Source organism: Mustela lutreola, chromosome 1, assembly GCF_030435805.1.
Source record: "Mustela lutreola isolate mMusLut2 chromosome 1, mMusLut2.pri, whole genome shotgun sequence".
In the NCBI taxonomy this organism is placed as follows: domain Eukaryota; kingdom Metazoa; phylum Chordata; class Mammalia; order Carnivora; family Mustelidae; genus Mustela; species Mustela lutreola.
The window spans coordinates 239,741,506-239,768,841 of NC_081290.1; the positions used below are offsets into that span (position 1 = coordinate 239,741,506).

The 27,336-nt window shown below is 39.9% G+C and overlaps 1 protein-coding gene across 3 annotated transcripts in view; it reads right to left on the minus strand.

The window, feature by feature from the left end:
- The window catches only part of DENND5A (DENN domain containing 5A), a 96,847-nt gene that overhangs the window by 36,779 nt on the left and 32,732 nt on the right, over positions 1-27,336 (minus strand). For all 3 annotated transcript variants that reach the window (XM_059135650.1, XM_059135640.1, XM_059135631.1), the window contains 6 exons: positions 26,488-26,597; positions 24,573-25,227; positions 15,367-15,554; positions 6,711-7,028; positions 4,662-4,877; positions 3,709-3,943 (listed from right to left, as the gene is read on the minus strand). In XM_059135650.1, the coding sequence (XP_058991633.1) occupies positions 3,709-3,943; positions 4,662-4,877; positions 6,711-7,028; positions 15,367-15,554; positions 24,573-25,227; positions 26,488-26,597 (1,722 nt within the window). The remainder of the gene's footprint in view (positions 1-3,708; positions 3,944-4,661; positions 4,878-6,710; positions 7,029-15,366; positions 15,555-24,572; positions 25,228-26,487; positions 26,598-27,336) is intronic.

Here is a 27,336-nt window from a genome sequence, read left to right on the forward strand (position 1 = left end):
GTGCAGTTTTCCTTATATGTCATTTATACTTCAGAAAAAAAATTTTTTAAGATTTTATTTTTTTATTTGTAAAAAAGAGAGAGTGAGCACAAGCAGGGGGAGCTGCAGACAGAGGGAGAAGCAGACTCCTAGCTGAGCAGAGAGCCCAATGTGGGACTCGATCCCAGGACTCCAGGATCATGACCTGAAGAGAAGGCAGAGACTTAACCAACTGAGCCACCCAGGCATCCCCAAAAAATATTTTCTTAAGATTTTATTTATTTAGGGACACCTAGGTGGCTCAGTCGGTTAAGCAGCTGCCTTTGGCTCAGGTCATGATCCCAGTGTCCTGGGATAGGGTCCCGCATCCGGGTCCTTGCTCCTCGGGGAGCCTGCTTCTCCTTCTGCCTCTGTCTGCCGCTCTGCCTGCCTGTGCTTTCTCTCTCTCTCACTCTAACAAATAAATAAATAAAATGTTAGAAAAAAAAAAAGATTTTATTTATTTGAGAGAGAGAGAGCACATGAGCTGGGGAAAGGCAGAAGGAGAGGGAGAAGGACAAGCAGATTCCCTGATAAGCAGGGAGCCCAACTCGGCACTTGATCCCAGGATCCTGAGATCATGACCTGAGCCAAAGCCAAACACAACAAACTGAGCCACTCAGCTGCCCCTCAACTTCAAAAATTTTAAAGAATAAGGCGGGTCCCCACCTGCGACCACTGTGAGCTCTAACAGGTTCATACCCTGGACCCATCTGTGGGAGCCTGCCTACAGGCTGGGAGAAGGAACGAGCTCATGTGCACCTTCTCACCACACCTCCAACCCTCATGTCTGTAGCAACTCTAGGTTGGTGTGAATCATGTGCCAAGTTGGACAATTAAGGAAAAATAATTTAAAGAGAACGAACAAAAAAAGCTGGTAACTCTCCTGGCATTTCCTAGAGTCATATAAAAACATCTCAGTCGTTGGGCCTTGATGTTATCCTAGGTCAAGTCACATTCTCTCTCTGGGCCTCCCTCACTTCTTCCCACCCTTGCTCTCATTCAACAGAACTTATTCAGTGTCCAAAACGTGGCAGGTGCTATTCCAGGCCCTGCAGACACAATGGTGAATCAAAGGAACACCTTGATCTATAAAGTTAGCAGGTAAAGATCTTTTAAAAGATCTCCACAAAAATCCTTTTAGCTAATTGAACATAATAATTAAAAATTTTAAAAATTAAAATTTGGGGGCCCCTGGGGGGCTCAGTGGGTTAAAGCCTCTGCCTTCGGCTCACGTCATGATCTCAGGGTCCTGGGATCGAGTCCCACATCAGGCTCTCTGCTCAGCAGGGAGACTGCTTCCTCCTCTTTCTGCCTACCTCTCTGCCTGCTTGTGATCTCTGTCAAATAAATAAATAATTTTTTTTTAATTAAAATTTTAAGCAAAAAAAGAAGACCCTTTTTGTTATGTTTTTACCATTTTCTAGTCAGATTGCTTCAAGAAGCTGAGGTGTGAGATATAAGATGGAGTGAGGTGACTAAACCAGTAGTCCTCCAAGCTGGGGATCTGAGACCAGTGGCAAGAACCCTGCCCTAGCATATCTGGAGTACATCTCTCTAGGGATATACTAAATATTGCCATTATTCCCAAGAGCAGAGCATAGAATTGCTGAAGGGTCTGTGACACCCATTTTTCTGAAATGAATCACACAAATGAGGGTTAGCTGACCCTCCTTCCATATCCCAAACCCCACATTCTAATAGGCCCATAAGAATATGTGCTCTGGCCACAAGTGAGACCAGAGTAATTTAAATCAGTATGCTGCAGTGTTGGGTGTTCAACAAATAGATTACAGATGGGCTGAGAATTGACTGCCTAAACCCTCGCGGGGATGGGCAAGGCCTCAAGGGACTAGAGCTTCTCACTTTATAGCCTCTAGCTATACACAAACTCCTCCCTTTATTTCAGTGAATCAAATATAAATTTTTCATTTTCAAGTGTAACACAACATGAAAAGACTGGGAAGTCCTGATTTAAACTGATGGCTTGGGGGATGTTTCTCTAAACTGACACTCTTTAAAAAAATCTCCATCAAACTTCCCAGGACCAAAATTTAGGCAGGGTTCAGTAATACAAAGCCTGATGTGTTCCAGGAGGCAAGCATGACTATGTCAGACTAAGCCACTTGCATTGGCAACATGCCCTCAAGCTTAGCCAAGAGGACTGTCATCTTAATGAAAAGCCTGAAACAAGAGTTGAAGGGTAAAAAGAGAAGGCTAGAGAACATAAGTTTGACAAAGCTAGGACTTTGTCCAAATTGTCACCAGTTTTGGGGTGCCTGGGTGGCTCAGTCGGTTAAACAACCGACTCTTGACTTCAGCTCAGGTCATAATCTCAGGGTTGTGAGACAGAGGCCCACATTGGGCCCTGTGCTCAGTGCAGAAACTGCTTGTGATTCTATCCTCCTCCCTTTCTCTCCCCCTCTCCTCTTCTTCACACTGATGTGCAAGCACACACACCCTCATTCTCTCGCTCTCTAATAAATAAAATCTAAAAAAAAAAAAATTGTCACCAGTTTCATCTTCAAAACTAGAAAAATGCCTGGCACATTCATTCACCCAGTAAAAATTTGTTAACACTTACCATATGTTGAGCATGAACAGTTATTATACAATTTGGTAAATGAATGAACAAAATATACAAAAAGCTTTCAACAAGGACACTGAACAACCCACAAGGAAGTGAACACACTACTTAATGTGACACCTCAAATGAGACTATTCACTAGCTAAGCTGATCTAGGGAGGGCCTCTGTAAACAAAAAGGTCTTTTCATTCACACAAGCAATGAACAACTTTTAACATCTGTATGTGCTAGGCCAATTCTAGCAGATTAGGGGCAAGAAAATGAGCAAATAGTCTCTGCTCTTAAATTGTTCCCTAATAATAACAGCTCAAACTAGCAGAGATTACAGAGAAGAAGCAAGAACAAAGCAGCACAGGAACACAGAGGGGGAATCCACTGACTCAGCGTGAGGTCATCAGAGCAGACTCCTCGGAAGAAGAAACATTTCAGCTAAGTTTTTGTGACAAATACTGTCCAATGCCTAACCATAACTCATTCACCCCTTCTTTCTTGCTAATAGAGCCCTGATATTGTTTACGGTAACATCACAACCAGTTCAATACTTACTTTCACAGCCTCCCTTGCACTTAAGGATAGTCATATAACATGGTCATGGTCTACCAAACAACAGAAGTTGTTGGGAATTTCTGGGAAAGCTTTAGTTTTCTGATACAAGAGGGAAAATACCATTGGTATCAACCTTCCCCTCTTCTTGCCCTGAATGTGAACATAAAAAGCCTCTTGTAACCATGAGGCAACAAGTATGAATATAAAAGTCAGAATGTTAAGGATTAATTGGGTGAAAAGACAGAATTTCAGTTACTGATTACACTGCTGAGCAACTGAGCCAACATCGAAAACCACTAATTCTGCATTTCTTACTAATTTGAGAAAAATAACCCCCATCCGTCTAATCCAAAGGTGATTAAATTCTTGATTACTTATAGCAGGATCCATTCCTAACCGACACAATGTGAAAGGAGAAGTTTGCCAGGCAAAAAAATGGGAAGGCTATGGGAATAATTTATGCAAAAGCAGAAACGGGGAAAGAAGTTGGCATGTTTAGTAACAAGGACACTAGTGACATAATCCAACAGGCAAGTATAGCACCAAAAAGGCCTCACCTGCTTCATCCACAGTGGTACACTTCTGGTACATGGATGTGCGGAGAGTAGGTGTCCGCACATTCAACAGCCTGATTTTGTCCACTCGGGAATCAAACACCCGTAGTACAGGGTCTTTATCATCATCGTCATGACACATGATTTTGTTGTCAATAAAAGAAGCAAACATCTGGGTCTCTAGGAATCTTGAGAGGAAGGGCAGGTATGGCTCAGGCTGGTCTGATAGAAAAGATGCCTGGTGGGACCAAAAGGAAACAGTCATTGATAGGGAAGAGGGAAGCTGGTCTATCAGCCTTGACCAGCAAAGGCAACCCACCCAAGGGATCCAGTAGGTTAATATTTCTCTGAAGTTTCTTAGGTCTTTATGAAAAGCAAACAGAAAAATCTCTTCATGGTTTGGTTTTTTTTTTAACACTCATAATTTCAGATCTCCTAAAACTCTGACACACTAGCCCAAACTTACTCAGGTAACCTACTGTGGTAACCAATCATCCCAGAATTCTCATGCCCGACCTGCAAGTGCACCTTAGCCTAAGAGAGCTCTCGGACTCAAGGTAAATCACTTGACAGTAATAACCAGCGCTCTAAAGCAAGATCTTATATTCCCATCAACATCACAAGGATTATGAACTTGTTTCCAGCATATAATGCAGGAAAACCCATCTTCAGTTAAATCTTCAAGAGAGTCTAGTTGGGGCGCCTGGATGGCTCAGTGGGTTAAGCCACTGCCTTCGGCTCAGGTCATGATCTCAGGGTCCTGGGATCGAGTCCCATATCGGGCTCTCTGCTCGGCAGGGAGCCTGCTTCTCTTCCTCTCTCTCTCTGCCTGCCTCTCTGTCTACTTGTGATCAATCTCTGTCAAATAAATAAATAAATAATCTTTAAAAAAAAAAAAAAAAAAAAGAGTCTAGAATGTTTTCATTCCTCACCACCTTCCTAGCAGGATTACTCACTTTATCAAAGTTTTGCATCTGCTCCCTGTTGGTAAACCAGGACTCCTTATCCTGGCTGGGCTGAATGACAAACACCTCATAGTCTGCAAACATCTGAGTAAAACGATTTGCAAAAACTTCACGGATCTGAATGTTTAGCTGGTAAATCCTGAGTTCTTCCTCATCACACTGAACCTTCAGATCCTTATTGCTGCTGGGGTCTTCACGCACTTCCAGCTACAAAGAAAGAAAAAAACAGTTGAAAATATAAGCTTTTTCTTTATCCCCAAAAAACGCAACTCATCTGTCCCCTACCATCCCTTATTCCCCTCCTAACTCCCTCCACACCCGCCCTACTCCCCCACCCTGCAATGGTCTTCATAGCAAATGGAGAAAAGAAATAAAGGGAAAAGAACAGGAGAGGGGAAGGGAGGGGAGAGGAGGGGAGGGGAGGAGGAGAGAGGAGAGGGAAAGAAGGGGAGGGGAGGAGTGGAGAGGAGAGGAGGGGAGGTGAGGAGGGGAGGGGAGGAAAAGAAGGGGAGGGGAGAGAAGGACAAAGGGAGAGAGGAATTCTGACATGCAGAAGAGAAAAATGAGAGTGTTGGCACTTGCAGGTACCCAGGAACTCAATGATAATACAGATAAGATCATTATGGGCAGAGATTCAGGAATAGAGGAAGGGCTACCACTTATCTCAAGGATCATCAAAAGGAGGAAATCTGGAAAGTCAATGAGAAAATGATAATGCAAAGCAACAAAGTCAGACTCTGGCTCTCCCTTCATCTCTTTGATTTTCTCCCCCACATCACATTCTTCTCTTTCTCCCTAAGAATTTCTCCTTACTGTGTCTGTTTTAACCTCTCTAAATATTTCTCTGCTCCTCTTTAGCCATGATTTTTTTAAAATATCTGCTTTACTAGGGTGTCTGGCTCATTGGGTTAAGCCACAGCTTTCAGCCCAGGTCATGATCCCAGGGTCCTGGGATGGAGCCGCACATAGGGCTCTCTACTCAGCAAGGAGCCTGCTTCCCCCCGCCCAACGCCCCTGCCGCCACGCCCCCGTCTCTCTGCCTACTTGTGATCTCTGTCAAATAAATAAATAAAATCCTTTTTTAAAAATCTGCTTTACTAACTAAATAGAACAGGAAAACAAAATGTTTCACATTTTAGCAAAAAATAAAAAAAATAGCCCAACAAAATGATTACATTGGCCATTCTGTTTATATGTAATTTACAAAAATAACTTAACAGTGAGAATTGGGGAGGGTGAAGAGATGGGTAAAAAAACTACAGAAAGCTAAAAAAACAAAAACAGAAAACAAAAAACTACAGAAAATTGATAGTCTCATCAAAGTCAGGAAACTTCAGCCTGGAAAAAGCAAATGACTAGCATTCAGGAGGATCAGGATCTAGCCTCTGCTCAATTACCAGACATTTAACCTTGGGCTCTCTAAGCCTTGGTTTCTTGATCTATAAAACAGTGTTAAGAAAACCTGCTCTGCATGCTATAGATTGCTGTGAAACTGACAGGGCAATGGATTTAGAAGAGGTCTGAATACAAAGATTACCACTGTCCTCCCTCCAAGTCACTCTGCTATAGTGTTCACAAAAAATGACAGCAGGTTCTCCTTGATGCGCAGTTGAGAAGCTATCCAAATTCAAATTTAAACAGCATTTCTTTTTTTTTTTTTTTAAAGATTTTATTATTTATTTGACAGAGAGAGATCACAAGTAGGCAGAGAGAGAGAGAGAGAGGAGGAAGCAGGCTCCCTGCTGAGCAGAGAGCCGGATGCGGGACTCAATCCCAAGACCCTAGATCATGACCTGAGCTGAAGGTAGCAGCCCAACCCACTGAGCCACCCAGGCGCCCTAAACAGAATTTCTTAAGATAATGTTCGCCAGAGCTGAATCCAGAGTTTCCCATCCAAAAGCATTCTTCCACTGCTCACAAATAAGCCTTTCCCTGAACTAGGTGCTTTTTTATCTCATACTATATTTCACCAGGGCAGCCCCCTAGTGCAGCCCCCTAGTACAGACCATACCTGTCACAAACTCACATACAGCATCTTACCTTTTCCAGGCTCACCCCAGTCCTCTTGACCAAGGCCTGCAGGCGGGCAATAGTTTCATTCTCCTTGAGGAGCTCATAGGACTGCAAAGGGGAGCCTGCAATGTTCCCATTCCTCTTGTCAGAGACAAGCTCAGAGGCCCGGAGCCTCTTTAGCTTGGAGGCACTCTCACTGCAATGAAGGTTTCCTTCAGGGGGAATGCCAAATGCCATGAGAATCTCAGAGACTTCCTGGACAAACTCCAACTTGTTGGGAAACTGAGGCAGGTCCTCTGGCAGCTCAATGAAGTGGTTGTCAATGTCCACAAAGCAGAGGTTAGCCTGGCAGTCAAAACAAGAAGAGTGTAAACAACCTGAGAGCATGATGAATATAATATATATATATATCAGAAAGGATAATGAATAAGACAGAGAAGAGGAAATATCTGATACTGGCATGTATGGGATACAGTATAAAGAAGATGGGGCTCAGGAGGGAAACTGACCTGAGTTCCAATCTTCCCCTGCCACTTTCTAGAGTAAGTTCCTTAACCTTTTTGATTTGGTCTCTTCAGTTATAAAATGGAAAGAAAGAGATAAAAACACTTACCTTAGAGAGTGCTAAGGATTCTGTGATGACATAGATATTGAGCACCTAGCACAAAAGTCACACCTATAACAAACGCCTATAAAATGTTTGTTGCATTCATGAATTCTTATAGTAGTAAAGAGAACACCAGGAGTGAATCAGAAAGTCTAGGTTCCAGATCTGACTCTAGCACTATCTCTCTATATGACCCTAGCATACCATTATCCCTTCTGAGCCTTAGTACTAATTTGTTAGATTTAGTGGCTGGTCTTAATTATTTCTGTGCTTTGTTCTGGCTTTGAGGTTGCTTCTGAGAGGATACAGAGACAGAACTTTCATATACTGCTGGTGAGGTAGGTAATATGGATTAACAAAGAACAACTTGGCAATATCTATCTTACTTACTCAAAGTCATACAGCCAGTATGTAGAACTGGGATTTGAGCTGAGCTAGCCTGACTTCAGACATACGCTCAAGCTCTTAACCTTCCATTCTTCTCCTTAGAGGTCCTTTTATAGCTCCTGTCCCTACTGGTATTTCCTTATAGCTATAAATTAGAAAACTTTTTTAAAAAAATATTTATCTTACAACCATGAACCTGTCTTGCCAAGACAACTATCATTTCCTTCACTGCAGTGCATTATTAAATGCTTAATAGTGCTTCTGTTTCAAGATAAAACCAAAGAGAGATGCAAACCATAAGAGACTCTTAATCTTGGGAAACTGAGGGTTGCTGGAGGGGTAGGGGTGAGGGCACGGGGTAACTGGATAATGGACACTGTGGAGGTTATGTGTTGTAATGAGAACTGGGCATTATATAAGACTGATGAATCACAGACCTGTATCCCTGAAACAAGTAATACATTATACGTTAATTTAAAAAAAAAAAAAAGTTTGAGAACCGCAGACACACACACACACACACACACACACACACGCGCGCGCGCGCGCACACAGAGTTGTTTAAGTCTGCTAAATAATCCAAGAAATATAGACAAAATATTTTTTACCTACTAGATTGGCAAAGATCTACAAGATTTATAAAGTCCAATGCTGGCCAAATTACTAGAAAACAAACAACTCATACACTGTTACTAGAAATATAAACTGAAAACTTTCTGAGGACAATCTTAAAGACATTTTCTTCTGGGCAATCCAAAAACTAGAACATTACCAATACTTTATCTACCTATAAGCACCTCCCCAATCTTATCCTCCAACCTACACATTCCCAACCCCAGATAACCACAATCCAGAATTCTCTATTATCTTTTTGCCCTTTGTTAGACAATTTATCACATATAAATGCCCTTAAATGTCAGCTTGTTTTTTAAATTTATGAAAGGATTGCTATTCCATAAGCAGTGTTGTGGTACTACTTTTCTTCACTCAACATAAGGTTACTAACATTCAGCCCTTTTCTTATATGTAGCTGTATTATATTCATTTGCACTCTTGTATAATATTCCACTGTGCGGATAGAGCACAATTTAATCAATTTTCCCATTAAAGGGCAGTAAGTTCTTTCCTATTTACTGCTTTGACATTTTTAAATGATTTCTGGGACACGTGTGCAAGATCTTCTCCTGGGTCTACCCTACGAGTGGAACTGCTATATTGTAAGCTCAGCAAATGTCCAACTTTATAAGATAATACCCAGCTGTGTCCAAAGTAGTTATAACAATTTATATTTTTACCAGCAATCTACTGATCAAAATCCTACCAAAACTGGATATCATCAGATTTCTTAATTTTGTCACTGAAATAGGTGCATTTAATTTATACTTCTCTGGTTGCTAGTGAAAAAATGTGCATTTTTTTGTGCAATATTTGCTCATGTCTTTAGTCCATTTTTCTAAGAGGTGGATTATCATCTTACTGGTTTGTACAATTTCTTTACAAACTCTTGATGCTAATTCTTCGCGGGTTATACGTATTATATATCTTCTAGGTTTTATCATCTTTTCATTTTTTTTAAAATATTTTATTTATTTATTTGACAGAGAGAGATCACAGGTAGACAGAGAGGCAGGCAGAGAGAGAGAGGGAAGCAGGCTCTCTGCTGAGCAAAGAGCCCGATGCGGGACTCAATCCCAGGACCCCGAGATCATGACCTGAGCCGAAGGCAGCGGCTTAACCCACTGAGCCACCCAGGCGCCCCTCATCTTTTCATTTTAAGATGTCTTTCTCTTAATTTAAAAAATCATACTTATACTCTGGTTTTTCTTTAGACCACATAAATGTTCCACCTTTTACTAAAAAAAAAATCAAATTTATCTCTTTTATTTTAGGGATAGTGCTTTCTATATCTTGTTTACGAAGTCCCTACCCAAAGGTCAGAATGTACTTGATATTATCTTTAGAAGATTTAAACTTTTGCTCTTGATGTTTTTAACTTTTTAATCCATCTCAGGTTGATTTTGTTACGCTGGAAGGTAGGGATCTTTTTACTTTTTTCCCTTTTGAACAATTTTTCCAGCTGCGTTATTATTAAACAGTCCCACCTTTGGGATGGTACCTCTATTGTATATCAAATTGCTGATCCACTGATCCTTCTATTTTCCTCTGTACCAATAAGTGTTTCAATCTATAAGAAGAGGTGGGAGGATGACATTAAGTCTCCTTAAATATAACTATTCCCCAAACTTTCAATCTATTAAAACTGCACATTTTAACATGTCCATGCATGCATTCATTCAATAAACACTTGCATTAACTACTCCATCTACCATTCCACAATCAAAGAAGAGAACTTTCCCATATCTAAGATACAAAGATTAGAAGAATAGCTTTAAAATTTGCTACTTTCTGGATCCAAAGGGGCACCTATACCCCAATGTTTACAGCAGCAATGTCCACAAGAGCCAAACTACGGGAAAGCCCAAATGTCCACTGACAGATGAATGGATAGAGATGATGTGGTGTACACACACACACACACACACACACACACTGGAATACTACTCAGCCATCAAAAAAAAAAAATCTTGGGATGCCTGGGTGGGATGCCTGGGTGGCTCAGTTGGTTGGGTGGCCGCCTTCAACTCAGGTCATGATCCTGGGTCCTGGGATTAAGTCCTGCTTTGGGCCCCTCGCTTGGCGGGGAGCCTGCTTCTCCCTCTGCCTGCTCTGCCTATTGTCCCCCCTGCTTATGTGCTCGCTCGCTCTCTCTGTTAAATTAATAAATAAAATCTCAAAAAAAAAAAAAAAAAAAGAAAAGAAAAAAAAAGAAATCTTGCCATTTGCAACAACGTGGATGGAACTAAAGGATATTAGGCTAAGAGAGATATGACCATCAGAGAAATATAATTATCATATGATCTCACTCATATGTGGAACATAAGACAAAAAACAGATATAGGGGAAGGGAGGGAAAAATAAAACAAGATGAAATCAGAGAGGAAGACAAACCATAAGAGACTCTTAATCATAGGAAAAAACTGATGGGAGCGGGTTAGTGGGATGGGGTGCTGGGCGATGGGCATTAAGGAGGGCACATGATGTAATGAGCACTAGGTGTTCTATAAGACTGATGAATCACTAACCTCTACCTCTGAAACCAATAATATATGATAATTAACTGAATTTAAATTTTTTTAAGTGAAAAAAATTAACTTTCTGGAGTTCTTCCACTGAATAACAAGTTTAATCCTTAACTAGAAAAAAAGGCTAATAAATGTTTAACACCTAAAAATGGACTTTTTGTTTGTCCCTTTAAGATTTTAAAATTAGGGGCACCTGGGTGGCTCAGTGGGTTAAAGCCTTTGCCTTCAGGTCAGGTCATGGTCTCAGGGTCCTGGGATCGAGCCCCACCTCGGACTCTGCTCAGTGGGAAGCCTGCTTCCTCGCTGCACCCCCCCCCCCACCGCCTGCTTCTCTGCCTACTTGTGATCTCTCGCTCTCTGTCAAATAAATAAATAAAATCTTAAAAAAAAAAAGATTTTAAAATTAAAAATGCTTTCATATCAAATCATTAAAAAAGATAGTAAAGACAACTAAATCTAGTCATGAAGATCACCTGCCTTATAAGACCTGTCACAGAACAAATCTCTGTGACCCACCGAAGGTATACAATGCAATCATTTATCCCACTGGTTCTCCTCTCTTTGTAGAAAAAAAAGCAGTCTGTCCAGCTGGAAACACAGAGGCATCTAAAAATAACTGCAACCCTCAATAATGCTTGTTTGGCTTTTCTGCCACTGATGTGAGACAAATATAGAATGTCTATAAAGAATTTTATGAACTCCAAATGCTATGTCCACATACTGTTGATATACTCCTGGTGAGAGGTAGCTAGAGGACAGAATGCAGCTCAGACACACTTCAGAGATGGGCTAGATTAAGACAGGAGCCTTGGATGCCACTAGCCATTTTTTGTAGAGTTGAACTCGAGGTAGGGATAAGAAGGCAAAGTGAAATAGGAGGTCATTCAAATACTAAGCTCATACAATAGCCTCACACTATTTTCTCCCACACACTGAGAATTCTGGCAAACAGAAGCAACTTACAAGCCTACCTCAAACTCCTCATGCAACCCTTTCCTCAGCTAAGAGGCCAACTCCTGCAAAACAGCCTGGGGGACAAAAAGTAGCCTAGAAGAGGCATTGAAACCACATGATCACTTTTCCTCATTTTACCTCCTGCCTTGCTGGAAGAGGCCATGGGAAGACTTAGCTACTCTGGGGTAGTAACTACATGGACCCCCAAAATCCCAGAAAGTCTTCCAAATCTTTTCCTGCAGGAAGTCACAATGCCCCTTCCTGGTCCTGAGTTCATAATAACAGTCACAGCCAGCTTCATCCCTAGTCTATCTCCATTTTATTCCCGGAAGAGGAGCTCAATACATACATTACCAGGAAAAGCTATTGAAGGAGTATCTTGAGAAAGGAGAAAAAAACAGTAGGAAAGAAAGACCCAAGATAGGAAGAAGTAACACCCTCTTCTTTACTCTAATATCCTCTGCCTGTTTTCCTTGACATAGCTAGGGACAAACTGCCTCCTTCCTGGATCCACACAATGAAACCCAAAAGAGAAGTGCAGGACAGAGAATGCCTCACAAAGGCAGCTCGGCACCCTCCCTTGTTCAGGCACAGCTGAGCTCATGGGTTGGTATAAAAAGGAACAAAGGGCTTCTTCACAGTCTTCTGATGCCCTAAGATGGGTCGACAACTGATAAATTCGGATTCAGGGATCTAAGAAATGTACAGTCTTCATCCCTCTGGAGAAAGTCCCTTTTTCTAAATCAACCTTGCCCCATTACCCTGATGATGCACCTTTGCACAGGCCCAGGTGAATTTTCCCAGTTCTGCCTCAAACCTCCTTCTAGCAGTGTAAAGATACCACAGGATGTCCACCAAAAGGTTAAAAGTAGTTATCTCTGGGTGTAAAATCTGAAGTCATTTTTACTTTTGTGCACCTTTAGAATTTTTTACTAGAAACATATATCACTTATGGGCACCTGGCTGATAGGTAGAGCATGTGCCTCCTGAGCTCTGAGTTGTAAGCTTGAGTCCCATGTTGGGTGTAGAGATTACTTAAAAATAAAACCTTAAAAAAATTTATACACACACACACACACACACACACACACACATATATATATAATTTGCAAAACCTCCCAAAGTTGTCTTTTCGAGATATTATTAGTCTTCTTTCATTATGCATACATTTCAGGGTGCTTTACTCCTTGAGAAAGTTCTCCCCAGTCTAAAGTTCCCAGGAGGAACTACACAGGCTCAGGTATTCTACAGGTTGTCTGCTAAAAGTCCAGGTAAATATCCACCTATGAAATGACCTGCACAAATATGTGCCCTTTAAAAGGACAGTCTGGATGAAGTAGGACTCTGAAACCCTCGAATTGCTAATTAAGTATGCACAGGTATTCCTCAGTAACATCGTCATCTCTCCTTCCCAAGCAGACCACAGCAAGACACAAAGGATGCAGCAATGATGGAGAATACTGCAGAAGTGGAGATCCCGATACCCAGAAGAGAGTGAACTTTTGGGTTTCTCAAACATTCCCACTGAGTCCCCCATTAAGAAAACTGCTGGTCTCTTAGCAGCCTCTTCATACACCCACGTACCTGAGGCACCCAAAGAACGATGCTGAGGGATCCTACGTGGAACAGAACTTGCCCCAAATATGCAGCAAGCAGATGCTCAAGATGAAAATAAAACTGAAAAAACTGGCTTCTTGCCTAGTGACCTACTTATTACACTGCAATGTTGCATGCCTCTTTAGCTCTCCACCTTCAACCATTTTTTGTTGTTATTCTTATTCGGACTTTACAAAATGATAGATTTATTCTGAAGAGGTGTCAATTTAAATATGCATGTTTCTATTCTCCAAACTTTGACATGTACTCTTCATGTATATTTATCAGTAAAACAAATATATATAAAAGCCCAATATCCGAACTCAATGATTTTCTCCATCATTCAGATCTTTTCTTCCTTAATTAACCTTATCCCACTCCAAACAATACAAAGTATATAAAATCAAAGCAGCAAAGGGGGTGGAAAGGGAAGAAGCTACAAGGACGACATTTTCCTTCTAAAACCAAAGGAGAAAGGAAAAGTAGAGATCCATCTGACTACAATGTAAATATTACAGGTGTGATCTAATGACAAGGGTTTCATCAAGGACACTGCCAAGACATGCCCAACAACATGAGTAAGGCTCAGATCCAATTCCATGAGACCGTACTCTTTGGAGGCTTCCTTACTAATATTACTTAGTTATGCAAAAATCTTCCTCCATAAGCATTTTGGTAGGGGAGGAAATAGAGCCACATAACACCAGTGTATGTATACTCCAAAATCTTATTCCCAGGCCTTTCTAATGACTGAGAAGTTCAGAATATGAAAACCCTTCTCCCAAGTGGTTTCATACTAGCCACAAAAAGACATAAAAAGGTAGACCAGTTCTAGATAAGATAGAAAAATAAAAAATAAAACAATCTTATTTTATGCTTTAAATCTTTAGAATGAAGCAAGAAATAAAGAAATACATATTTATGGGGCGCCTGGGAGGCTCAGCGCCTTAAAGCCTCTGCCTTCGGCTCAGGTCATGATCCCAGGGTCCTGGGATCGAGCCCTGCATCGGGCTTTCTGCTCAGCAGGGAGCCTGCTTCCTCCTCTCTCTCTGCCTGCCTCTCTGCCTACTTGTGATCTCGGTCTGTCAAATAAATAAATAAAATCTTAAAAAAAAAAAAAGAAATACATATTTATAATCAATTCTCTCAGTATCTCAACCAATAGGAATGAGGAGCAGACAGACCATCCTCATAGCAAGAGAGGAAAAGCTTCTCTCTCAAGGCCTTCCTTATCTTGAACAAGGGAAGTTTTCAAAGCTGGCTTAGCACCACAAGAATCAGTATGATCAGGTCAACTTTTACAGATAAACCTGGCCTATAAAAGAAACACACTGATTTATTAATACTTGGTCTGGTCTGAGTAATGAAGTAATAATGAAATTACATTATGTGGGACTCCCTTAAAATAATCGGGAGTAGGAGGTATAAAACTAAAATACAATTTAACATGTATGATAACTATTGAAGCTGTGTGCTGAGAACACGGGAATTCATTATGCTACTCTTCTGCATATATTTCAAGTTTTACAGAATGAAAAGACTTTTTTTTTTTTTTTTTTTTTTTAAGTGGGCTCCAGGTCCAGCAAAGAGCCCAACACAGGCTTGAACTCAGGACCCTGAGATCAAGACCTGAGCTGAGATCAAGAGTCAGAAGCTTAACAAACAGAGCCACCCAAGCATCCCTGAAAAGATTTCCTAATAAATGTCTTGAAAAGTATGTAAAATACTTGAAAAACTATGCATGGAAAAGGCAATTCACAATAGTGTACACACAGAGATTACAATGTATATAAAGTCAGGTAATAAAGATGACAAACGACACAAACTAAGCTAAATGTTCGTTGCTTTTACATTTTTTTCCTGGAAGGTTATTTATATTCCTCAGAATAAAAGAAAAACTTTGTGACACCACCCTAGGCTCATCCCAAAGCCATTCTCTCTCTAATCCTAGAATGGGGCCAGGGGCACCAGCAACCAAGCTCCACATTCCTCTCACCTCTTGAGGCAGCTCCAGCTTTGACCGGTCATCCAGGCCATTGGAATGCAAGCCCATCAGGTAAGGAACAGGAGCATCTAAGAAATGTAGGAGAGAAGCCGGGAGAATAGGGACATAGACATGCTGCCACTGGAAAGGAAACATGAGAGCTGTAATGGTCTCCGCCACAGTCATCAGTCTCTGGTAATCTAAGTTAAAAACAAAACAAAACACATACAAACCAGTCAAAAACAAAGCACTTGCTTGCCAAATAGTAAGTTAAAACCTGCAATACAATTTCACATTTAGAAAGGATCAGGATAAACTTCAGCAAAGATATGCTCAAAGTGTGGTTCTCTTATGGGTATCAGAAAGATAACCCTGAGACCTCAGCGGATCACAAGCTGAAATGTACCCACACATAACAGGTTCCTGCTAATAATAAAATTTAATAGGGAAATACAGTAGATATCCTAAATGGCACCTTGCTTCAAATACTAAATCAGAAGGTTAAGTAGATTCTCTTAAGTCGAAAGGGGTTGGGGAACTGCAACAAAAACAAACAAAAAAAAGGAACAGTAGCCTGGGTCTTCATTCAGGAAAGAAGTTCTTTTACCACTCAGATATGTCTGCATTCGATAAGGAACTAATGTGAGCTCTGCCTTCAAGACCTAGACCCAAAGAACCACAAAGCATGCAGAAGCTGGTTTTCTGCACTAGCCAAGTCTGCCCTCCACCTGGAACTTTTCCTGAACAGGAACAGCACAAATGTGTTATTTTAATACTTCAATAAAAAGCTTCCTGAGAATTTGAAAGACTCAGAAGATTGACTTTCATGCCTCAAAACTCTTATTTTAGGTCAGAGATCTCAGTTTGGAAGGGAAGGCTTTGAGTTCAAAGTTTTGCTTTCCTTTAGAACACAATTTCTAGACCCATTTTATAAAAAAAATAATAAATACATTGGCAAAGCCAATAAAATGGACTGGTTAAAAGTAGAATTTTTAAAATTGCTATTCACAAATGGTATAATGGTTTCTGGCATTTAAAGACAGAGCAGAGGCACATAAATTTTAAAATCAGATGAGTAACATCCTCTGGAATGGCTGATTTCAAAGGAGATTTCATAAGGGTTAAAGTGGTCTCCTATACTAAAAATCCACCCCATCATTTAAAAAAATAATACCTTGGTTCATAAAGGGGTTATAAGTATCAAACAGCTTTCCCCAAAATGAGGAAGGTTGAGTAAAAAGCGAGCAACAGCTGGTATGTATCAACTAAGTAAAAGTTTAGCAAAGTATCCCATATTTTCTCACTACTCACACTTTGAAAATTGCCTATCACCTTATTCCTGGCTAAGCAAAGAAGAGCATAATCTGGAAAGAGTTTAACCAATGGGCAAATATATAGCAATTAATTATTAAAACATCATCATCTCAAACTTAATTTTAAGGGCATTACAGGAAAATGCCTCATATGCTTCTTGGGGGAAACTAAGGCACATAGGTAAATGATACAACCAATTAGTGCCTAAAAGTGAACTGAGAGATCGATCATCAATTAAAACAAACAAAAAATGGTTTAGCAGAAGGACAAAAGAATCTAAACTTCTCATATTCATTAAAGATCAAAGCAAACTAGTAAGAGGTCAAGAAGAGAGTCTCATTTTTCATGTGTGCCCACACAAAGCATCGTCATTCCTATATTAAAAAGTATTTATGATCTGTCTACTTGTGATCTCTATCAAATAAATAAATAAAATCTTTAAATATATATATATATATATATTAGTGAAGATTCCCACCCATCATTCAAGCAGCAACAAAAACATTTCCCCAATTACAAAAAAAAAGTAAGCTTTGAAGAGTTAAATTAGGTTATATATATATAATTTCAGAAAGAGGATTTAGTCCCACATGAAAGTAAACTAACAAAATTTATAGCATTGAGGGCGCCTGGGTGGCTCAGTGGGTTAAGCCGCTGCCTTCAGCTCAGGTCATGATCTCAGGGTCCTGGGATCGAGTCCCGCATCGGGCTCTCTGCCCAGCAGGGAGCCTGCTTCCCTCTCTCTCTCTCTCTCTGCCTGCCTCTCCATCTACTTGTGATTTCTCTCTGTCAAATAAATAAATAAAATCTTAAAAAAAAAAAAAATTACAGCATTGAAAGCTCTGCCTTCAGCCTCTTCAGTAATACCTCAATTCTATGGGATGTCCGTACAACATGGCTTTTTAATCTCTCTGCTGAAATTCTTCTCAATGACATTCCAACGATCTTTTTTTTTTTTTTTTTTAAAGATTTCATTTATTTGATTAAGAGAGAGAGCTGAGGCAGAGTGAGGGGCAGGGCGAGGGGCAGACTCCCTGCTGAGCAGGGAGCCCGAAGCAGGACTCCAAGACCTTGGGTTCATTACCGGAGCTGAAGGCAGCTGCTAACCAACTAAGAAACCCAAGTGCCCCTCCAACAATCATTATTAAGAATTCTAATGAGGGGCACCTGGGTGGCTCAGTCAGTTAAGCGGCCAGCTCTTGGTTTCAGCTCAGGTCATGATCTCTGGGTCGTGAGATCGAGCCCCTTGTAGAGCCTGGGCTCCACTTAGCAGGGATTCTCTCCCTCTCCGTCTTCCCACTTAAACGTGTGCTCTCTCTCTAAAAGAAATAAAAATAAAACCTTTAAAAACAAGATAAATTCTAATGATTCTCCAGAGGAGACCTCAATTCTTTTATCTACTCAAGAGCAAGAATCTCAAGAATCTCATGGGGCGCCTGGGTGGCTCAGTGGGTAAAGCCACTGCCTTCGGCTCAGGTCATCTCAGGGTCCTGGGATCGAGTCCCACATCGGGCTCTCTGCTCAGCAGGGAGCCTGCTTCCTCCTCTCTCTCTCTCTGCCTGCCTCTCTGCCTACTTGTGATCTCTCTCTGTCAAATAAATAACTAAATAATCTTTAAAAAAAAAATCTCAGACATCTTAAGATTTTATTTTAAAATTCAAAATTAAGATGAATCAAAAGAATGCAAAAGTGTGCAAGAAAACCTTCAACTGCTATTTAGAGCTGAAGGTCTAGGTCCCAACACTGGCTCTTAAACATATTTTGAATAAATATTACACGGAAATACCCCATCCCCATCTACACTATGTATATATACCTACACACACACACACATCACTGCTGGATTTAAAGGGGGCAGGAGGAGTGGGCAGGCAAGAGTACCAGAGGCCTTTTCAATCATGAGAAAACCAAAAGATTTTCTCCTTTCTTTGCCCAAAGTCAATAAAGCAGGTATTTTATATGGCTGGCATTCCTGGCATGTCGGCTCAGGGACAGTAAAATTTCACAGAAGGCCAGGAAACAGTTTGAGTAGAGGAGTCCCAAATATGACTTTGTCATGAGACATCCTGGCACTGGACTACTACTTACAGTACCTAGCTGCAGCGTCTGGGAACATCAATTCCATAATCATAAAACAGGGCATGCTGGAGTCTGAAAGAAAAGGCTTGCTCTGCTCCATCAAGGCAAGTTTTCCAATAGCACAGAAATCTAGTTCTGGTTTTTCCCTACTTTTCAGGATAAATCTAATCTAGTATCTAAAACTCAGCCCACTTATTTTCTAAGAGTGGGTAACCTTATTTACCTCAGTTTGAAATCTCTGAAGAATTTCTTGTGATGCACTTGAAATTATGGGATTCTTAGAAACAAAACACTTTTGGAGGTCAGAGATAATCTCTTCTCTCAAGGCTAAGTCACTTTCCATTTACACGGTTTAATTTTACAGACACTAGAAATTTGGAATTGTAGGGCCTTTCTGGTCTGAGTTGTTGGTTTCATTTTATATTTTAAATTGTTTTTCTATTTTACATGTTTATATTTTGAAAAAGCAATAACCTACCTTGGAGGAGGGCCTAACAAATAATACCTCAGGGATCCAGTAATCTGTGGTACCCACTAGGATGCTGACCTCCAAGAGCTTTAAGCAATAGCACAAAATCCATTTCTATACACCAGTATAAATGATAAAATCAGTATCTCCTTTGCTATTGCCTGTGTCTGTGCTCATTATTCCAAGAAGGTGAAACCAATAAACAGGAAGCAGCCGAAGGTCATGTGCACCCAAAGTATTTCAAACAAACAAAATCAACTGGAGACACTAAGGTTCTAGGCAATTATATTCTCTTAAAGTTCTCATAATGTTGGGGCACCTGGGTATCTCAGTCGGTTAAGTGTCTTCCTTCGGCTCAGGTCATGATCCTGGGGTCCTGGGATAAAGTCCCCCATTGGGCTCCTTGCTCAGCTGGGGAGCCTACTTCTCCCTCATCTCCCTGCTCATGCTCTGTCTCTCTCCCCCAAATAAATAAATATTTTTTTAAAGTTCCTATAATGTTTAATGAGCAATTACTTTTAACAAAAGGAGATAATGCAAAACATAGTGGGATTACAACCACCACTCCTGAGTGGTGAGGGAGGGAGGGAGGAATGTTTTCATGGCTTGTCTCTGTGCAAAGAAAGATAATAGCTGTGGGACCACTCTGCAGATAATTTGTCCCTAAACAAACTAAAGGGCCAATTCTACACATTGGAAACTGAATCATGAACTGTCCTTGCATACTCACACTTTTGTGAAAAAGTGAGTAAGGATGAATAAGGATGTTTCTCAGGTAATCTTTGTTCTTAGGAAACAACCTAATCTCTATGTTCCTTTCTCCAAGATAGATTATTAAATGAAAGAAAGTGCAAACAATGATTAGCATATTTCCATTTGTGTTGTTTCTAAAAAGTATATATGTTGTATATGCATGATTATGTTTGGAAGGAAACAGCAAACAGTAGTAATCTCCTTGAGGGAGAACCAGGGACCAGAGCAAACAGTAGTAATCTCCTTGAGGGAGAACCAGGGACCAGAGGTGGAAGTCTTACACTTCAATATAGACCCTTCTGTAATGTGTTAAAATTCCTACCATATGATTGAAAGGCTTTTTTCCTACATTTTAATATACCATATTTAAAACATATACTTATGGTATATTAAAGTTTAACATTAATTTTAATATACCCTACACATATCAAAATGTACATGTATACTTTAAAGAATGTTACAAGCCATACATATGTACTCAACACTTCACATAAAAATAGTTCATGGTTCAAAAATATTTGAGAGGGGGCACTAAAAAAATTAAGAGATTACCTCTGAGGAGTAGGATTCTAGGTGAAAAAGGAAACTTTCAACTTTCTCTGCCTTGTTTGTCCACACATTATTTATTTGTTTTCTAAAAAAACTTATCTTTGAGGCACTTGGGTAGCTCAGTCAGTTAAGCGCCCAACTCATGACCTTGGCTCATGTCATGATATCAGGGTCCTGGGATCAAGCCCCAAGTCAGGGAGTCTGCTTGAGGATTTCTCTCCCTCTCTCCCTCTTTCTCTGCTCCCCTCTCCCCCACAAAAAAAAAAAAGTTAAATAAATCTTAAAAAAAAAAAAAAAGGACTCAGTAGGGATGCCTGGGTGGTTCAGTTGGTTAAGCCTCCAACTCTTGATTTTGGCACAGGTCACAATCTCAGATTTGTGAGATGAACCCATGTCAGGCTCCCTACTGGGCGTGGAGGCTGCTTGGGATTCTCCCCTTCACCCTCTGCCTCTCCCCCAAAACCACACATTCTCTCTCAAAAAAAAAAAAAAAAAAAAAATATATATATATATATATATATATATATATATATGAAGACTGAGTAATGCAAAGTGGCTAAAAAATACCATAATTGAATTAAGCGTATCATGAGGCTATTAAGTGCCCAAAAAAAACAAGGAAAACTGCAAAAATTTAGTCTCCATTCTGGTTCTTTTGCAAGGTTCATTAAATTCTCACTCCCCTTTTAAAAACAAAATGCATCTAGAAAATCTAGTGAATGCATTATGGGTGTGGCTTTAAAAAAAAATGCAGACATCTGACTAGTAGACCTATAATCAAAGGAAATACCTAGTCCCTTCATCAAAAGACTAGTGATTATACAGTCATGTTTTAAGCTAAAATACAATGTTTAATGGATAATGTATAATTTTTATGATTATCAGACTTGAATGACTTTTTCAATTATCCAATCTACTACCCTATTAACTCATATCAGGTAAAGAACTTCTCTACATACAATTTAACAGCAAATGGTAAAAAATACACTATTAAAAAATCTGTATCTATACAGCAAAGAACAAACATTACCCGGGAGTACAAGTTAAAAAAAAATTCTTATAACTGTCAGTTCAGTCATCCAATGGGTTACACTTTGTAAGTCATACCATTTCGCCTGCATTTTTTCCCTAAGTTACACTTCTTTTCTATTCAGTAGGCGAGACATGCAGTGGGCAACACTGTGAGTGGTGATGACATGTTTTTGGAAGGCCAGAAAGATTTTCATCCACCTGAGGCCTTTGAATCATAAATAAAAACTATTTCAAGAAAACCAATCTCAACTGTTTAAATATTAACAGAGAGCATAACCTACATGCGATAAAAGGCAACACCATTTTACAATCAGCCTTGCTCAACAATATCCAGTAATTTTTTTGGAAAAATTTTTTTCCTGCCCACACTATAAACACAGCTTTAGGTCCTGAGTTCCATTTGAGTTTATACACAAATCTTCTTAATCGCCTTCAAATCTCTTAAAATTTGTATTACTGATTGCATTATTGCTCTATTATTGATAGAACCACCCATATTCTGGGAAATTTAGCCCAAATTCTGATGGAAAAATGTCACCTGTCATATTTGTTTCAATCCTCCTTCTCCCATGTCTACAACATCCCCCCTGCATTATAGGTACCTAACTTACTGAACAAAATAAAAATCTATGAGTCCATATAATACTAAACAAACAAGGAAAAATAAATGTTATTCTTTATAGTACAATGATAACTAATATATATAGATGGAGGGGCACCTGGGTCAAACAGTCGATTAAGCATCTGACTCTTGTTTCGGCTCAGTTCATGATCTTAAGATTGTTAGATCAAACCCCCTGACAGGCTGAGCACTTGGCATGGAGTCTGCCTCAGATTCTCCCTCCCTCTGCCCCTCTTGCTTGTGAGCTCTCTCTCTCAAATAACTAAATGAATCTTTAAAAAAATAAAATCACCATTTTGTGACCATGATGGTATTAACTAATTCAGACTAGAATCATCAATGGATGTTAAAACTATTGGGTAAAACTTCAAAGAGGAACAATATATTTACAGTTTCAAAATAACTTCCCACAACTTACTAATTACAAAGGGAAGAAGGACAACTTTCCATTTAAGAAAACTGGCAAACATAATCTTAACCAAGTGTTCAAATTAACATTATCAAAGATGGGCAAACTGACATCAAGCGCCTCCTGTCATGATAAAAACACACATTATGTGCCTCCTAATACAATGCTCTGAGAGAATCACAACCTCACCTCTATGTATTATAACCAAAAATGTTTAACACCTGAATCTAATCACAAGGAAACATCAGAAAAACCCAGATTGGAGGACATTCTACAAAATGCCTTGGCTGCACTCTTCAAAAATGTCTATGTCATGAAAGACATTAAGAAGTAAAAAGTAAAAGCAAGGCATATTACTAGACAAGACCCTGGATCAGGAATTTAAAAAAAAAAAATAGCAAAGTAGATATTTTGGGGACAATGGTGAAACCTGAATACAATATTATAACAATGTTACATTTTCTAAATTTGATAATCATACTATGGTTATGTAAGAAAATATCTTTGCTCTTATGAAATAAAAGCTGACACATTTAGGAGTCAAGGCACATGGGATCTGCGACGACTCTCAATGGTTCAGTTTTATGTTCACACACACACAGAGAAAGAGAATTATAAGACAAATGTGGCCAAATGTTAATAATTGGTGAATTGTGGGAGAGCACACAAACAGTTCCTTGAACATTTCTTGCAACTCTTCCATAAGCTGGAAACTACTTCAAAATAAAGAGTCAAAAAACTTAAAACCTGGGACGCCTGGGTGGCTCAGTTGGTTAAGCAGCTGCCTTCGGCTCAGGTCATGATCCCAGCCTCCTGGGATCGAGTCCCACATCGGGCTCCTTGCTCCGCAGGGAGCCTGCTTCTCCCTCTGACTCTGCCTTCCACTCTGTCTGCCTGTGCTCGCTCTCACTCTCTCTCTCTTACAAATAAATAAATAAAATCTTTAAAAAAAAAACTTAAAACTTACAATGACTATGCATCTCAGAGTAACAAAGTCCTTACAGTGGACTACAATTGTAATACCTAAGCTCCTATTAAGTCTTAACAACATCTACTTCTATATTCCTGCTTTCTCACTCCGTACCATCCACCCAGTTTTCTCAACTGTTCTCAAACATAACAAGCACATTCTTTTCTCAAAACCCTTATATGTGCTATGCCCTTTGCCTAGAATACTTTTCCCACAGATATTAACAAGGGTCGCTCAGAGAGGGCTTAAACTAATCACTCTGTTAAAAAGTGGAGGGGTGCCTGGGTGGCTCAGTTAGTTAGGCATCTGCTAACTAAACTAAACTAACTTTAAACTAAACTTTATTTAGTCACCCCCTTGCTCTCCACTATAAGATCAGTTCCATTACAGGAAGGATTTTTACCTGTTTTGTCTACCACTGTATCTCTAGTCCCTGATACAATGCTTGGCACATGGTAAGGTCTAAATAAATAGGTACTGAATGAATAAGTTTTATGTTATTTTTCTGATTTATTTAATAAACATCTTTTTCCTTCTGATCTACTTTACTATTTTGTCCAAACCTGCCCCTCACATTCAGTTCACCTCTAATTTACAAAAAACAATTCAGTGATAACAAACAACAGGAAGAAGTAATACATCCTCATTTTCTCAAAGGATCATTATTTGGGAATCCTCAGTTTTACTGTCAGGTTGCAGAAGGGGCAAAAGTAACTACAGAATGAGGAAAAGTCAGCTTTCCAGAACCACCATTTCCTACCACTCTTTTCAGCATCAATTAGAAGGGATGCCAGGAAGGATCCCAGGCTTAAGTGCCTAGCAAAAGGCCAGGATGACAGCCAATTAGAAACTGTGGCTCTCTTGTGCTCCATCAGTTTGCCATCTACCACCCACCTGCAAAAGATCTGAGTTTTGCTCAAACTGTAACGGCCCATGACCTTTACAGTCAGTTCCACTGTATTCAATATGGAAAGAAGGGAAGCCCTATATAGGGAGAAAGCTCTAGTAAGCACTGACTTACGCTGTGAGTAGAGCAGGATTTGAAACTCCAGAAGGGCACAAGTAAAAAGCTGAAACACATTTTCTACCCCAAGCAGTTCAAAGACTTCTTTGACAGGGAAGTCAAATAAGGGAAGCTCATTGGTACTTGGTCTCTGGCAGATTATTGGCCCATAGACCCCGGAAAACTTCAAGGACCGGCCAGGAGGTGGGAGTGGCACCTCATAGAGTACATTGTATATGTAGCTCTCAAGGGGCAGTGGAGGGGGCTGAGGTGAAGTAACTGCCTGGTGAAGTTGTTCCAGCACACTCCGACATGCTTTCATGAAGGACATCGGTGTGATGAGGCAGATGCACTTAGAGACGTAGAGCGTGTCCCGGCTAATGTCATAGGAGTTGAAGCGCTGAAGCTTGGTCCCAGGAGTGCCTTCACCATCCTCCATGCCATGGTCTCGACCATCAACAGAGGGAGAATGTAGGACATCATACTCAGCATTATGCATGTGGTAGAGGGTCTGCATTGCACTGCAGATCTGCTTGCTGGTCACCTCCTCATAAAATGTGAGGGCAAACCCAAATGTCCGAGAGCCATCCTCCCTTGTGATAATAAAGGCATGGAACTGGGGCTCCCTCGGATCAGCCTGGGTCTTGAATGCAAGCCCTTTGGGCATGCATAGCTGCAAAAGACAACAAGGAAACAAGTGGTGAGAACACTCACTGCTGGTCCTCTTTTCAGAATACCACCACTATTCATTTACTCACAGAGTACCTACTATGCTAGGTGTTTGGGATGTCAAGATCAACGCAGCAAAATATCTGTCCTAAGAATCTCCCCTTCTAAGATATATGAGTAAATAAAATTATAATGCAGTTATCAGGACTACCCAAAAACAAAGTGTTAGAGCAACACAGAATAGACAACCCAGCCCAGGAACATCAGAAAAGGTTTCATAGATGAGGTGATATTAGAATTCATCAGTCAGACAAGGGAAAGAAGGTATTTCAAAGACAGGAAGAAAATCCACAAAGATAAGGAGGTAAGAGAAAGCTCGGAGAATTTAGGTAGGTGGTTAAGCATGACAGCATTTACTGGAAAATAATGCTAGAAATATACTATATACTAGACAAATCCAACTTTGCACCTAAAAATAAACAAAGTTTTAGACTCTATCAGCTCACAAAACCCTGTCATGAAGAGAACCTTCTCTTTTCATAGGAAAAAGGGGAGCATTTCACATAAAGCAAGGAGATGACATAATCAGGATAAAGACGCACTTTTTTCATTTTAACTCAGATGGGTTATATAAAAAACTTGGACAGCTAATCAAACTGACCTAAATCAATCAATCTCCATATGATCTCCTAGCAGCCTGGAGTAAACAAAAGTCAGTGAAGTATCTGACTTTTGGCTCAGGTCATGATCTCAGGGTCCTGAGTTGAGCCCCAAGTTGGGCTCTGCACTCAGCAGGAAGTCTGCTCCTCTCTCCCACAGCCCCTCCCCACAGCCTATGCCCATGCACTCTCATATTTAAAAAAAAAAAAAAAAAAAAGCTGTCCTGTCCAAAATTAGGATAATTAGGATGAAACATAATACCCATTTCTACCATATCACCCAGATAAACACAAGTGAGAATGAGAGAAAACTGTTTTAAATCAGACTCACCATGTAATCTCAGTACTATAGGCAAACAAATAGCTCAGTACCTCAAAGTTCCCTGAACCATTACTATGCATTTGTCTGACAAAACAGAAACAATGTGATTTTCAGTGTATCTGATATATTGATCAAAATGCAGAATCATGAGTAACATACAGACAGCCCCTTCTTCAAAAGTTACTGGTAGTTAGTGGAACTGCTGCTATTATAGTCTGGATTCACGGTTCTACTGTAAATTCATTTGTAAATTATTTCATACCTGTAGCTAAGAAATACTAACCATTCCCACTGCATCTTGGTCAAAGGGATTCCATTCTACGTTCTCAGGGTATCGGGCAAGGACCTTAGACTTGAATGTTCGTCTCAGGGGTGTCTGCTCAAAATTTTCTCCTGCAAGAAAAAGAATGAAGCAAATCATCTCTACGGAGTCCCTCCAAATCATGGAGTTATGACTGCCTGAGCTTGGTAATCCAGCAAGGTACAGAAATAAAGGCAAAAGAGTTAGTATGCCAACCATCTAAGAACAGGAAAGGTATTAAAGTTATTAGGTAAGTAAAGAAGCTGAAAAGGTTTTAATGTGGTTAAGAGTGGACACCACTAGCTATCTTTTCTTTTCTTTTCTTGAAAATGAATTATTACTAAAACCACTGGTTAATCTTCTTGGGAGTGGAAACAGCATAAGGAATGACAAAGGATTATATCCACCTTTTTTTCCCTGTAAACAACATTTAGCTTGCTTAAAACCAACTGATATCATAGAAGCATAAATGATTTTAAATTCAGAATAAAGTATGCATTTCTATGATCTCTGAAAAAACACGAAGGGACTAAAAGATTAAGAACATTTAAAAAAGCAAATTTCAGGGTAAATCTAATGAGGTATTTTGTCAATTCAGAAAAATTTGAAATTTCTAAAATTCTACCTGTTTCCCCTCCCCCCCTAAAAACACTAGAATATACTGAAATAAAGAACATTAAAGTGAAAAGAGGAAGAACCAAGGAACCCACCACCTAGACGGACTCAAATATGAAAAACCTACTGGTCAAAAAAGGGAAGAAGAAAGTTAGAAGGTCAAAGGTACAAAATACCACTGTAGAGACAGGTAAAAGTCACCAGAAAGCTTGGGTG